The sequence below is a fragment of the Ranitomeya imitator genome, chromosome 6 (assembly GCF_032444005.1).
Source record: "Ranitomeya imitator isolate aRanImi1 chromosome 6, aRanImi1.pri, whole genome shotgun sequence".
Lineage (NCBI taxonomy): Eukaryota > Metazoa > Chordata > Amphibia > Anura > Dendrobatidae > Ranitomeya > Ranitomeya imitator.
Genome location: NC_091287.1, coordinates 414461769 through 414476712, shown reverse-complemented (window position 1 = coordinate 414476712; position 14944 = coordinate 414461769). Strand labels below are relative to the sequence as shown.

General features: G+C 41.7%; 1 protein-coding gene across 2 annotated transcripts in view; it reads left to right on the top strand.

Moving 5' to 3' along the window:
- The window catches only part of GAREM1 (GRB2 associated regulator of MAPK1 subtype 1), a 210473-nt gene that overhangs the window by 134101 nt on the left and 61428 nt on the right, over positions 1-14944 (top strand). For both annotated transcript variants that reach the window (XM_069731261.1, XM_069731262.1), the window contains one exon: positions 9125-10300. In XM_069731261.1, the coding sequence (XP_069587362.1) occupies positions 9125-10300 (1176 nt within the window). The remainder of the gene's footprint in view (positions 1-9124; positions 10301-14944) is intronic.

Here is a 14944-nt window from a genome sequence, read left to right as displayed (position 1 = left end):
AATTACAAGATTTCTGATTTAAACAAAGGTCGTTTTCTGATGGCTTCGTTTTTAAAGGAACATTACTTGATTCAAACTGCCCAAATCACATTCTGGGCATTGTCTTAACAAACAGGCAATCCCTGCATGTGTTGCAGCTAACAGCAGCGAATCATGCAGTCGCGGGGACTCAAACATATTATTCGAGTACACCCAAGATTCTTGGATAACGCCCGAGCATGCTCTTATAACCCGTTATCCGAGCACGTTCGCTCATCACTACAGCTCACCTCCTCATCCTTCCTTTATGATGAACTTTGCCCAGATTAGAACAACGTCAAAGTGTTTCTACACAAATAGGGTCCGAGTCAATTTATTGCTTCCCATGTGCCCAAAATGAAGTAGGAGTCTTAAATTAAGCCTAATAATCAGCGTTAAAGTTTTCTTTAATTTATTACTGGTATGAAAAATAGTATAAAAAATGATTTAAATCCATTGAACACAAATTTGGGTTGAGAGGTGCAGAGTCCCTATGATGTAACACACTTGTCTTACGTGGTCTTACAGGATAAACCCGGCTTCTTATAAAAGAAAATAACATGATTAGAAATAAATCCATGCAGCTTTAGTGTCCTAAAAATCCAGTGTAGTAAGTCTTTGTATTTTCCTCTTATTTCGTGCAGCGAGAGGTCTCGGATCAGTGGTGTAAGGAATAAAGTGGGATTGTTTCCTCATCTGGTGGCCAGGAAATTATCAGAGGGTTTTAGATAACAGAAAGTGTGAATAGTTTCCTCTTCGGAAGCAGCAGACGTAGTATCCAGGGTATGTATGGTGCCATTCTCCATGTCACGGATTTCCTGACTCTGACGTCACCATGTCATGCTTGGCTTACCGCAGCCATTAAAGTCAGGGGGGACATCATGACTTATGTAGTGTGATGTGTGAGATTCCCTGTGTATTAGCCTATGAAGCCCGCGGGTTGTTTCCTTCACAATATTTCTCAAATCTTCTCATAAAGCTTTCTTTAAATGTTTTACTTATTGAATTGCCACTGATACTTTCACTTAAAGGGGTTATCTGAGACTTCGACATTGATGGCTTATCTTTAGGATATGTTATCAATGTAAGATCGGAGGGAGTGTGAAACCCGGCACATCCTCCAAATAATTGTTCCCTGTAGTGGCCGGAACTGCTCAGTTAACCCTGCTGTTTTGTTCGCATTTACTATACACTTGTAGTGTTCCGGGTCACTATGACCCGGCTTATTAAACCTTGATTTTAGACACTCTAACTCCATTTTTTTTATACTTTTTGTTTACTAGACTGTTTGTGAACATGTTTGGTAGTAAAAAAAAAAAAGAAAAATGAACTAGAAATCTTTTTTTTTTTTTTTTTTTATTCTGAAAAAAGAGATCCATCCAATGAGCAAAACGAAAATAGAAAACTACACATATTTTGTAAAAAAAACCAACAACAAAAACAATCAAATCAAACATTTTGTGATAAAAAATTAAAGATAATAAACATTACAATGTGAATATATTTACATGATCATATAAATTTACGGATTCTTGCATGAAAAACAATACACATGATTTTTGCATAGAAATGTTTTACAGCCAGAACATGTTATACTCGTCTTGTTGTCACAAGTAGAAGGGCAATAGCTGCATCTTTTTCTTTTGATGCCGGAAGAGGCCATGGGGGTAGAAGCACACAGCTGCTCTCCAAAGGAACTGAAAGGTAACATGTCTGGGCTAGCATATGTGTACTGATAAGAGCAGAGAAGATAAGAACCCTTCTGAAAACAAGCAGATAAGCCAGGAAGACACTTAGCAAAAAAAAAAATATTTGCAAGACTTTACAGCTCAGCTTTACAAAAAAAAACCTCTTAGACAGCGCGTTCTGAGCAGTCCGTTCTGCGCATAATATACACGTGTAGTGCACACCTAGTGATCTCTCCGGATGCACTCTACATTTTAGAATAGACTGCGCACCAAAAATAATCAATATAAAGCCATTTTTATGGTGCGCAGATCTCAATGCATACCCCCGGTAGAGCGCGTGTACGACCCCATTGAAATAATTTAGGAAATAAATCAATTGATATACAATAGTAGTTGCAATAAATAGACCCAACTGGGGTTATAACTCCTTTATTTCACTGAAAATATGGCCTCACAGCTGTAAAAAACGATGTCGGGTCACTATGACCCAAACACAACAAGTGTAACTTTTTGCGTGTAGCAAAAAGTAACCAAAAAAAAAAAAAAAATACTCATAGGTAGGTCCCCCCAAATGAGGAAAAGTCAAGGAGTCTCAAGTTTTATAGACTTACAGAAAAAAATCTACAGGGCCGCAAAAAGTCTGTTCGGGTCACTATGACCCGAACAGAACAGCAGGGTTAAGGAGCTGCACAGCTCCGCCGACTATATAGTGACCACGGCTGGGTACTGCACTTCCACCCCCTATTGATTTGAATAGGGGGTGCAATTGCAGTACCCTGCCGTCGCCACTATACAGTTGACGGACTTGTGTTCCTAGTTTTGGCTGACACCGAGAACAGCTGATTGGTGGGGGTGCCGGGTGCTGCACTCCCACCGATCAGATATTGATGACCTATCCTAAGGATAAGCCATCAATGTTATTGTCCTGAACAACTTTTTAAATAAAGATGTGACTGGCATTAAAAATACAAACTTACGAGAAGGTAGTGTTTCCACTTTTGGAATAAAGCCATCGGAAGAATATTTTGCCGACCTTTTAAATGAGATTTCCGGAAAGTGTTCCATCCCTGCCAACTTAGGCTAGATTCTGATAGCTCTGGTAAACCCGCTCACCTCAAGTCCAGAGCTGCCTCTCCACTTTGCTCCAGTTTTTGTTAGCAGGCTATAGTGGTAACTTCATAACTACAGCGAATGTAACCGCTGCAGCCAATCACTGGGCTCATAGTCTAATTTTTGCTTTGCAATGTGCTGGTAGATCAGAACTTCCAAATTGCATTTGTATTGTCCTTTTCCCTCGTAATGGAGACATAAGGCTTTGTTCACCCTAACCTTGTTGCTTCCATTTATAGCCCTCCATTTTCAGCGATGTAACGGCACTTTCCCGCAGGTCAGACTCGCCAGTCAGGAGTAAGTGGTTGTAGAGTGGGTCAGTCTGCAGTGTTGTAACACCCACTAAATTACATTTAATAAGACGGCAGAGTAAATCAGTGATGGCTAGATAAAACAGCAGTGATGGCTAGAATACTTCTTTTCATGCATCAAAGGTATTATTAACCTGTTCTTTCCAAATCCCGAGGTCGCCTCCTGTTTCTTTCTACACTCTATTTCTATTTTTAAATGTATAATTGGGTTAATACATTTTTCTTATCAATTTACTGAAAAACTGAAGTTAAGTGCAGTAATTTCCAGTCCATAATACTTTATTGGGCGTGCGTTCCACTTTTATAGGACATTAGTATAAGCTCATCATTGCCTTCTGCATGCGAGTCAGGAGAAACACCTTGCTCATGTGCAATTTGGATGTCTTATAATGTGTCTTTTGCATTTCTTCACACTTTTTGTTTTTCCCCTGTAATACATAAGACATTACTAATTTAGCAGCTGTTATGAAACTTTTCAACACTCGCCATGTTCTGCAAACCATCCATAATCAGAAGCTCCCAGTTCCGTCTCCAAGACTCTTCTCTGCACCAGTTCTCTGAATTGGATAAGCTGCAATTTTTTTGCGCAACTCGAGGTTACAACTTTTGGTGTTTTCAGTTTAGATGGGAATACGTGGAGCGTGACCCCTCAGCCTGTCTTATTCCTGATGAGCTGTGGCGTACCTTACGTCAGAAGTCGCTGCCTGGAGTAGGAAATGTGGAGCGGCTCATTCCACTTGTCAGACCCTCCCAGTTCATGGAGTCGTGCGCTTCTTAAAGGAACTCGCTCCTCTTACTTTAGCACGGACCATCATTGAGAATAGAGTGTACAATGCCTTTGTGTTCTCGTGGTTGGTGTAATTCTTACTGATCACAAAAAAATCAATATGGAAAGGATGTTTAATTAAAAAAAAAGCACATTAAAAATTATTTTTGCTTTACATATGCAAATGACAGTAATAATGACTATTCGGTAATCATCTGTTCCTGCAAATATGCTTTTCCGTCTGTTAATTTCTCAACTACCTCCCACAGCCACAAAGCTAGATGAACACTAAATCACTTTGTAGTCTTTAGTTTCCGAGGGAAAGCACTGAGATTTCTGCAGTCACCTGGCTGCACCAGGGTGTACCGTTATGTCCAGCTTAGTGGTAGATTGGCACAGCCCAAGTACAGTTACGTCATGATGGTATTCAATTAAATATGTAAGTTCAAAGGAAATCATGTAATCGTATTATCGGATGATGCCGTACGTTGGAATGTCATCGCATAATGTTCATGAATTAAAGCACAGCATGTTCACATGACCTCGGTTATATTCTTCCTACACATAGAATAGAAATGTAATTATAATATTACTATGTCCAGCTACATTATATCATCTTACCCTAAGTGCCCTTTCACATTGCATAATGACACCAGTTCTTGGGTCCCATCGGGGCTTGGTCCAAACCCCCTTGCAAAACAGGATTCAGGCTTATGGGCCGACGGGGCCATATACCATAATAGTGCCAACAGAGCGAACGTGTGCTCTATCATACGATTTGATTAAGCTATTGTGATGTGGTTAGACAGACAGCGATCATTAAGTTTTCCCTCTGTGCAGGCATTCGGCCATATTTACGAAGCAGTTTAGGCCAGTGCTGTGCCAACAAAAGGGAAGCAAATGATATGTGAAACTTCAAATTTAGCGAATGTCAAAAAAGACAATTTTTAGTGCAAAGTCTGTCTTCTCTGCCCAATTATACAGTTGTCAATCGAAAACAAGCATTCACTGGAAAGCTCGTTTACTGATTATCAGCGGTAGTTGCCTGTTGTCCCCGTCACTGATCTCTGCTGGCACAGTAGTGGTCACAATTTGCTCCATGCATTCCACCCTGCTGTGTTGATGGGGCATGACTGCTGTGTAATTGCGGGGAGCTGACTGTCGGTGGGCATGACATCAGCAGTCACGCCCCGTCGACCAAGCAGCCCAGGAATGGAAGAGCTGCCCTGTTGAGGTGGAGCAGCTAAATCGCCAGCAGGAGCGATCAGTGACTGCTCTGAGCCTGCACCTGTTAGTTTTTAGGACCATAGTAAAAAAAAAAAAAAAGGATGACCCTTTTAATAATCATACACTGTGCATAGAATGCAGAACACCTGAAAATGGTAATAATTTGAGGTGTGCGCCAATTACGGTATCTGCATTGCATACACTGGGGTGAGATATTCTTGTCTTAGTAGTGTAGTCCATTTAGTCACAACAGTGTGAGACCGCAAACATGTCAAAAACCATGAGACTTCTACGCGGTATTGTTGGCCTTGAATACTTCTAGCAAACAAAAATAAATCCTGTTGCCATGGAAATGAGTATTAAATTTGACAAGTGCACATACGTTTTAGCAGAAAAGGTTACCGTATGTCATTTTGAAATAGTGACATTGGGTGAAGGTTGGAACATCAGCAAAAAATGTAATCTTGCGCTGCCCTGCAAAAAGTCAATTAAATCCGCTTTGAAATTGTCCATCAACCGCCATATTCTCCTAATCTGACCCCATCAGATTATCTATTTCCAAAACTCAAAAAAAATCCATTAAGAGGAAAAAAGTTACAACAAATGAGGCGGCAATTGATGTTGTGGAGTCTTGTTTGCAGAACATAGCAATTGTAGTTCCTGGGCTGGGACAACTATGTATCCATCCCCCCCTTTGTAAAATGATGTGATGTTTAACTGCTCTATTATCATTCTTCCTTCTTACTGTTGCAGATCAGGGGGATCCTCAGCACGGACCCCTACTTTATTCCATTCATTTTATTCAGTATTTTCCATTGGTAAAACTTCCTCCCTCAATTATAGACGTGTGTGTATTTATAGTTGAAGGGAATTTGTCAGCAGGCATTTTCACCTCATCTGAGAGCAGCCTGATGTGGGCAAAGAGACCCTGATTCCAGAGATGTATCACTTAGTTCACTGGGTGCAGCGTTTCTGATACAGATTTCTTGGGTGTAGCAGAGCTGAGAAAGCTACCGCGCCCACACCAAGCTCCCTGTGTACATAGTCTATAGTTAGTGAGCTGCTTATCACAGCGGGGGCAGAGTCAGACTAGAAGGCACGTGCTGCTATAGTCCAGGCAATGATAATCACCAGGTGATAAAAGCTTCATTGTAAGTAAACAGCACACAGCCTGACAAGTGCCACATCTTTGAATGAAGTGTTTTTAACCCCTACCTCATGCTGTCCTCAGATTATATGGCAAAAACCTGCTCCCAGATTCCATTTAAATATGTGTTGAATTTCCTTTTCATGGACTGTCTTTTACATTACACTATATAGATATATTATGTCTTACACTTTGATGCCATTGGCATCCAGGTCTATTGGCAAGGCATGCACACAATCACTGTAATTTTTGCCCACATGCCTTCACATTAACAATCTAGGGCATGCGAGATCTTCCCCTCTCCTACTATTAGTAGTCATGGGATGTCCTCATTCTGCAACACTTCCACCAGCCATGATCCGGGGATGGAGCCGAGAAGTAGATCTGCCCGGGCTGTTCTCGGAAAATCTGTAATTATAGTTGTTATTACAAGAATAAGTTGACTGAGCTTATCTTGGGATAAAGGGCGGCGGGATTATTTTATCTGAGGAACTATGGTTATTTTCTTTGGAGAAAAGACGGCTTAGGGATGACCCAATTACTACGTATAAGTACTTGAAAGGCCAATACAGATGGCTATGTAATTTTTTTTTTTGCAATGTATTCCTATATAAAGCAACTTCCCCAATAAACACACCGTCTTAAGAAGGCTTGTCTGAAACATTTATGGCATATTCTCTGGTGAATTCCAACCATTGGGAATATTCTGTATTGCCAATACAAAGCGCCCACCCGCTGCATTGGCGTACATTGAGGTGCCCATACTTAAGCAATGCATAATATGAGTTATGGCAAGGTCCAAGCATTCCTACAGACCCCAGTTTAGAGAACCCTTCCAAGCGGTGCCACCACCTCACCTCACCAAACAAGGGTCACAAGGCCCTGTCCCCCTGATAGTAGAGGTGCCATGTCATGGGAGGCATTTATAGCAGGAGCAATGAGGATATATAATTCCTTATCCTCTTCATGTGACAAACTGCATCTACCTTGGTATTTTTGATTGGATCGGTTACTTTGGGCTATTTCGTGTACATGAGAATCTGTCAGCAGGTTTTTGCTATGTAGCCTGAGGGCAGCATCATTTCGGCTGTGTGTGTTTTATTCCTGCTGCTCCTGAGTATGGCGTTTTTTTTTGTTTTCTCTTTAAATCCACCATACGGTGCCAGAGTTATGGGCCTTTTTAATTGTTGCCAGATTGTATGGTGTTTACGTACAATTTTAATTATGCAGAACAGTCTAAAGACCCCCCCTTCCCCAGAGAATCTGTGAACCACATCCCCTTGTAAAGACCATGAAAATTTGCACCAAATAAAAAAAAAGCTATATTTCTGTAAGAAATGGTGGATTTAAGAGGAAAAAAGCTGTGCTCTGGAGCAGCAGGAATAAAATAAGATCAAGGACTGACCACAAATAAAATAAATTTTAATCAACATTTTAATCAATAGATCTTTGAATAATAAAAAGTTCAACAATTGGATGTTTAAAAAAAAAATGTTCCTGTGCTGAGATAATCTTATAAATGTGCCCCTGCTGTGTACTGGAAGGAATCAAGAGTATACAGACAGGCCAGCATGGGATCGCAGATCTTTCTTTCTTTGAAGTAAAACATTGTTTAAAAACAGGCGGGAAATGTTTTGCCTCACAGAAAGAATCAGCTGCTACGATCAGACCACATTCCTGCAGTCAGACATGCACAGGACCTAGGAGGGCCACATTTATAAACTATGGTAAGTTTCAAAAATTCCACATTCTGTAACAATAATTTTTTATATATTGGACATGTTTTTCTTTTTCAGAGGATGAGTTTAGTTTTTTGCCTATTATTTTTTTTATTTACACAATGTGCCTGGAGCTAATATTCCAGCCCAAGTTACAAGGGAAATAAGATGGAAATAAAAAATATATTTAAATGCCCCCTCCTCCCCCAAAAGGACTCAAAAGACCTTTGGAGGGCATTTAAATATTTAAAATCTTTTTATGCTATTTCCCTGTAGCTGAAGCAGTTGTATTGGCCCCAGTTACAGGGGAAATGTCGGTTTCTCCTAGGACCTAGCAGCTCTTTCTCCCTCACTGTTTAGTGCTGTGTATAGAGTGATCAAGGAGGCACAGATGGTAATAAATGGTCTGTGGCTTCTCTATGGGGAAGCCTGCTGTCTAGTAGCCAGATCCCTGCCTCTACAGCTACGTGGTCACATGTAGCTGCACTCCCATGCAGTAACATTTTAGAATATCACTGCAAGGCAAGAGCCGGACCGTCCAGACGTTTAAAGTCCCTCTGGTCCAGATGTAGTTAATATACGACAATTCGTGATGAGCGAGTGTGCTCGAGTGGTGTTCAGAGCACACTAGTGTCCTAATCGAGTATTTTCGGGGTGCTCGAGTCGCCACAGCGGCAGGTGTCGCGGCTGTCCGACAGCCACAACAGGGATTGCCTAAAGAATTAGCAATCACTGCATGTGTAGCGGGTGTCGAACAGCCACGAGAACTGCAGCTGCGGTGACTCAAGCATACTTTTCGAGCACCCTAAAAATGCTCAGTTAGGAGTAGGACACTAGCATGCCTGGATAACACCTTATGTGAACACACTCGCTCATCACTAACTACAATATCAATAGTCATGAGGTGCTGAGTATTGGTGGGATGTACAGCGTGTCTTGTGGTTGATCTATACGCCGGTGTATTTTAGGGCCCTGCATGAAGTGACCAATATTCATGACTGAGAGAGGATTTCATTAATGACAAATTAAAATATTAATCGTTATAGTTGGCTCATATTCACTGTGCACAGATGTGTTACCTGACTTTATTCCCTGTGGTGATACAGATTGTATAACAATATAATTTGCTGTACTTCTAGGTTGCTTCAGGAGAGTGCAATGAAGATACAGAAGTGTATAACATCACGCTGTGTACTGGAGATGAACTCACGCTAATGGGCCAGGCTGAGATTCTTTATGCAAAAACATCCAAGGAGAAGTCACGTCTTAATACCATATTTAAGAAAATTGGGAAATTGAACTCGATCAGCAAATTGGGGAAAGGCAAAATGCCTTGTTTAATATGCATGAATCACAGAACTAATGAAAGCATCAGCCTTCCGTTTCAGTGTAAAGGGAGGTTTAGCACACGCAGTCCTCTAGAGATTCAGATGCAAGACGGGGAGCACACTATCCGTAACATTGTGGAGAAGACGCGACTGCCTGTGAATGTGACCGTGCCGAGCCCTCCGCCCCGGAACCCATACGATCTCCACTTTATACGCGAGGGACATCGCTACAAGTTTGTGAATATACAGACTAAGACTGTTGTGGTTTGTTGTGTGCTGCGCGCTGGTAAAATCATTCCCATGCATTTTCCATTACATTTATCTGTCCCAACATTTAGCCTACCGGAAAACATAGCGAAAGGTGAAATGTGGCAGGAGTCCGTAGTACAACATTGGTACAATGTATGCCAAGAGCAGTTTGATATAGAGGAGTACTCTCGTGCAGTGAGGGACGTGAAAGCTGATTGGAATGAAGAGTGCAAGAGCCCCAAAAAAAGTTATTGCTCCGGACATAGTCACATACCAAACTCCCTCAGTTATGCCCGTGATGAACTGACCCAGTCCTTTCATAGGCTTTCTGTCTGTGTTTATGGAAATAACCTTCATGGAAACAGTGAGGTGAACCTCCATGGTTGTAGAGACCTTTGCGGGGATTGGGCTGTGTTCCCTCAAGACGCTTCTCAGTATCAGGACTCTGGTGACAGTGGTAGCGACTACCTTTTCCCTGAAGGTGGAGAGGAATTGGTGAGTTTACCGGCCAAGACAGACCTTCCCTACGAGGAGCTTTGGTTAGAACTGGGGAATGGGAAACGTGTGGGACAGCCCTTAACCCGTTCACAAAGCGAGAAGAACAAATGTGATCCTTTCTGGGGTTCGTTGCATTCCAAGTGTGGCACATCCTCTCTCTCATCTCCTGGATGTCTACTGACAAGCAAATGTTCGGATTTATCTATACCTCCACCTCCAGTGCCTCCCAAATCAGAAGCTGTGAGTAGATATCTACATTTCAGATCTCATCATTATGTCAATATGTAACATCTTGGTGTATGATTAACCCATTAACCTATGGTGCCATGGTAGTCACATATACCTAGCACCTCTATATTCCGGTATGTTCACACGTGTCTAATCTACGCCTAAATCCATGTGAATACCATCCCAAGCATGTAATTGGACTTTCTGCAATCCCATTCACAGGTATTGGGAAATTGTGGACTTGCAGAAGCACCAAGAATTTGCCCCATTCAATGAGAATGGTGTTATTCTATGTGCAAATTTGCTGCAAAACTGTGACAGAAATCCGAGGGTTACTGGTGGATTTTACTTTGTGTGAACACATCCTCCCTATAACATCTAATGAAGTCCTAGTATCGGGTGCAACCACTAAATTTATGACCTTTTGATTTCTTTTAGAGGTCCCAGTTATGCTGGACACTCCTAAAAAGTGTACATTGTCACCTCAGCAGGGAAAGGACCACACTGAAAAAGTTCACCTGTTAGATTCAAATCTGGCACACGTCCATGACTGAAATCCGATGCTGTACCCTCAAATTTCTGCCATAACAGATCAGCAGCGGACTCAGATGTGAATTAGCCCACTTGCCATTCAGTGAGGTAATCTACAGCATTTCACACTGCTTTCCCGCTATGTATCTTAAAATCCAAGCAGAAAGTTTCTAATAATTGTGCATAATCCACTCAAATTCAATTTGTGAACATACCTGAAAAGAAATTAGTTATGCAATTTAAAAAGAAAAAAACCTTGACATCACATTTGTATATATGTTCATATCCTGCAGGTTTTTAATATTTTTTCACTCTTAGTGTCCCCTTATTTTCAGTTATCAATATGTGCGTCTCGGATGCCTAGAATTGGCCAGATTACCCTGTAAGTGCCAGGTGGCAGCAAGCAATTATTGGTGATCACCAATCTTGTGTCCACTACCCTAAAAGTCCATGTTCACAGTGGAGCCATTTAGAAATGCAGTGACACCTTTATGGTTTATAATTAGAGGCTCTATGGAAACCTTAGATATCCTTCCTTAGAAGCTTCTAGGGTTACTTATATGCAATGTATGGAACATGGTACACAAAGAATGACGTAGGAAGTCTACAGAGGTAGGACACAAGCCTCATGACTCCCAACAAGGGCACCATACAAACAGAGCCGTGCCCTGTGCATGACACCCGAGACTGTACATCCCGTTCCCATAAACCATGACCAATGTGTAACATCTCCTAACATAGTTATTAGAGGATAGTACAACTATAGTGAACCATTCAGGAAAGAAGTGTGGAAAACTCGGCATTTCTAATCTGTGCTACACAAATCCCAACAGTCTGTGTGCATCCAAGCTGGCATTCCTCACATAGCTACTGGTAGCTCCCACATCCTGCATGTCTGAGCCCAGTATGTCTGCAGACAATGGGACCTAATCAACGCAGAACACCTTAATGAGAACCATAGACCGGTTTTTTTCCCAGACATTTCTGCATTTAGAGTTGGAGACAAAATAGTGACATTAAAATGTGAAAATCATCACCCAGTATTAGTGAGATTAATAATGAGAGAAAAGTACAATGTACGGTAATCCTCCAGCTACTTCGGCCTTCACAACCAAAGGAAACCATCCAGTTGTGCCATACCGCTCCGTTCATAGAAGAAAATGGAAGCCTGGCAGAGTAGAATAATCGCACAGCTGAAGGCCATGGTGGGAGTCATAGAGATGCCTCTGGCACATGATTGTGGTGGGGGGTGGACCCTGGTATAGATTTAGCATATATTCCAGGAAGAACTTCCCACTGGGGTAGATGTAATTCCTGGGGAAGATATCTATACAGGTCCTTCTCAAAAAATTAGCATATAGTGTTAAATTTCATTATTTACCATAATGTAATGATTACAATTAAACTTTCATATATTATAGATTCATTATCCACCAACTGAAATTTGTCAGGTCTTTTATTGTTTTAATACTGATGATTTTGGCATACAACTCCTGATAACCCAAAAAACCTGTCTCAATAAATTAGCATATTTCACCCATCCAATCAAATAAAAGTGTTTTTTAATAACAAACAAAAAAACCAACAAATAATAATGTTCAGTTATGCACTCAATACTTGGTCGGGAATCCTTTGGCAGAAATGACTGCTTCAATGTGGCGTGGCATGGAGGCAATCAGCCTGTGACACTGCTGAGATGTTATGGAGGCCCAGGATGCTTCAATAGCGGCCTTAAGCTCATCCAGAGTGTTGGGTCTTGCGTCTCTCAACTTTCTCTTCACAATATCCCACAGATTCTCTATGGGGTTCAGGTCAGGAGAGTTGGCAGGCCAATTGAGCACAGTAATACCATGGTCAGTAAACCATTTACCAGTGGTTTTGGCACTGTGAGCAGGTGCCAGGTCGTGCTGAAAAATGAAATCTTCATCTCCATAAAGCATTTCAGCCGATGGAAGCATGAAGTGCTCCAAAATCTCCTGATAGCTAGCTGCATTGACCCTGCCCTTGATGAAATACAGTGGACCAACACCAGCAGCTGACATGGCACCCCACACCATCACTGACTGTGGGTACTTGACACTGGACTTCAGGCATTTTGGCATTTCCTTCTCCCCAGTCTTCCTCCAGACTCTGGCACCTTGATTTCCGAATGACATGCAAAATTTGCTTTCATCAGAAAAAAGTACTTGGGACCACTTAGCAACAGTCCAGTGCTGCTTCTCTGTAGCCCAGGTCAGGCGCCTCTGCCGCTGTTCAAAAGTGGCTTTACCTGGGGAATGCGGCACCTGTAGCCCATTTCCTGCACACGCCTGTGCACGGTGGCTCTGGATGTTTCCACACCAGACTCAGTCCACTGCTTCCTCAGGTTCCCCAAGGTCTGGAATCGGTCCTTCTCCACAATCTTCCTCAGGGTCCGGTCTCCTCTTCTCGTTGTACAGCGTTTTCTGCCACATTGTTTCCTTCCAACAGACTTACCATTGAGGTGCCTTGATACAGCACTCTGGGAACAGCCTATTTGTTGAGAAATTTCTTTCTGGGTCTTACCCTCTTGCTTGAGGGTGTCAATGATGGCCTTCTTGACATCTGTCAGGTCGTTAGTCTTACCCATGATGGGGGTTTTGAGTAATGAACCAGGCAGGGAGTTTATAAAAGCCTCAGGTATCTTTTGCATTTGTTTAGAGTTAATTAGTTGATTCAGAAGATTAGGGTAATAGGTCGTTTAGAGAACCTTTTCTTGATATGCTAATTTATTGAGACAGGTTTTTTGGGTTATCAGGAGTTGTATGCCAAAATCATCAGTATTAAAACAATAAAAGACCTGACAAATTTCAGTTGGTGGATAATGAATCTATAATATATGAAAGTTTAATTGTAATCATTACATTATGGTAAATAATGAAATTTAACACTATATGCTAATTTTTTGAGAAGGACCTGTATATCACTCCGGTCCATAGGTTTCGCATTGAAGACAATTAGTCTTGAACAGCCATATCACATACAGCCCACAGTCTGGCTTTGTTTTTGTAAGAAAGCGGCCATGTTTTTTAATCTTGTACAAATCCTTGTATATTGCTTTACTGAATAATAATTGTAATGCTTTAACATGGTTATATAGTTTTTTTTTTTTTAAATATCTAGATTTCCTGATGTAGTTTGGCTGTGCCATACGTGGAAATGCTTTCCCTTAATTGACCCATAAAACGTAATGAGAATCAGGTGATTACTGGATGTCTGTGGCAATTAAATGTTTGGGTGGGGCTGCCAACTCGCCTGATACAGACATCTGTAGCTGTGATACAGGGTGTGTTTGTGAATATGGATGAGTTACACATGGATCTGGATAATTATATATGCAACAAGCCTTTCCCATTGTCCTCCCACTCCATGTGTTCACTGCCGTAAGTGCCAGGCTCCATTAGTAAGAAGTGCCAGCGTTACAAGAGGCATCTGTGACTTTATTTTTGAATCTAGTTTTCTATGGAAAATGGGAAATGAGTCCTCAATGGGGCTCACAATATGATGTGAATGGTGAAAATGTCCGCAGCACTGCAGAATATATCAGCTCTATAATGTAGTGTCCCAGTTATATCACACACTGTTCTTATGCAGAAAATGGTCTGTGTAGATCAACCAAATCATCACCCACTCGGCTACGTGGGACTGCCAGAAGCACCATGTCAGCCTTAGTGCGAGGCTGCGCGGGGTCACTTCCGGTACCGTATTCCATCTACCCATGGGTGCGAGGAGAATAATTGTATACAGAGAAGAGGAGCCGCGCAATAACACATAATAATGCAGGCTTTACATGACAGGTGTCTGGTTCAGAGTTTGGATTGTACCGGACGCGACTGTTCTCGTGTCTGCAGAGATGAGTTTGGGTGGAAACATAAGCTTCAAATTACAGGTAGCGCACTTGGATTTCTAATATCGTGTTCTCAAGTAACTTCCCACACACGTCAAGCATCCAAGAGGAATAATTGGTAACAGCTATAACCAAAACACGCACACCCACGCCAGTGTGCACATACGTATCCGTCTGGGAATATCGGGGAAGTGATGCAGGTTCTCATCGGTTACTCACATAAGTGATTGCCATAGAAAAGCATCCACAATGTGTGCAAT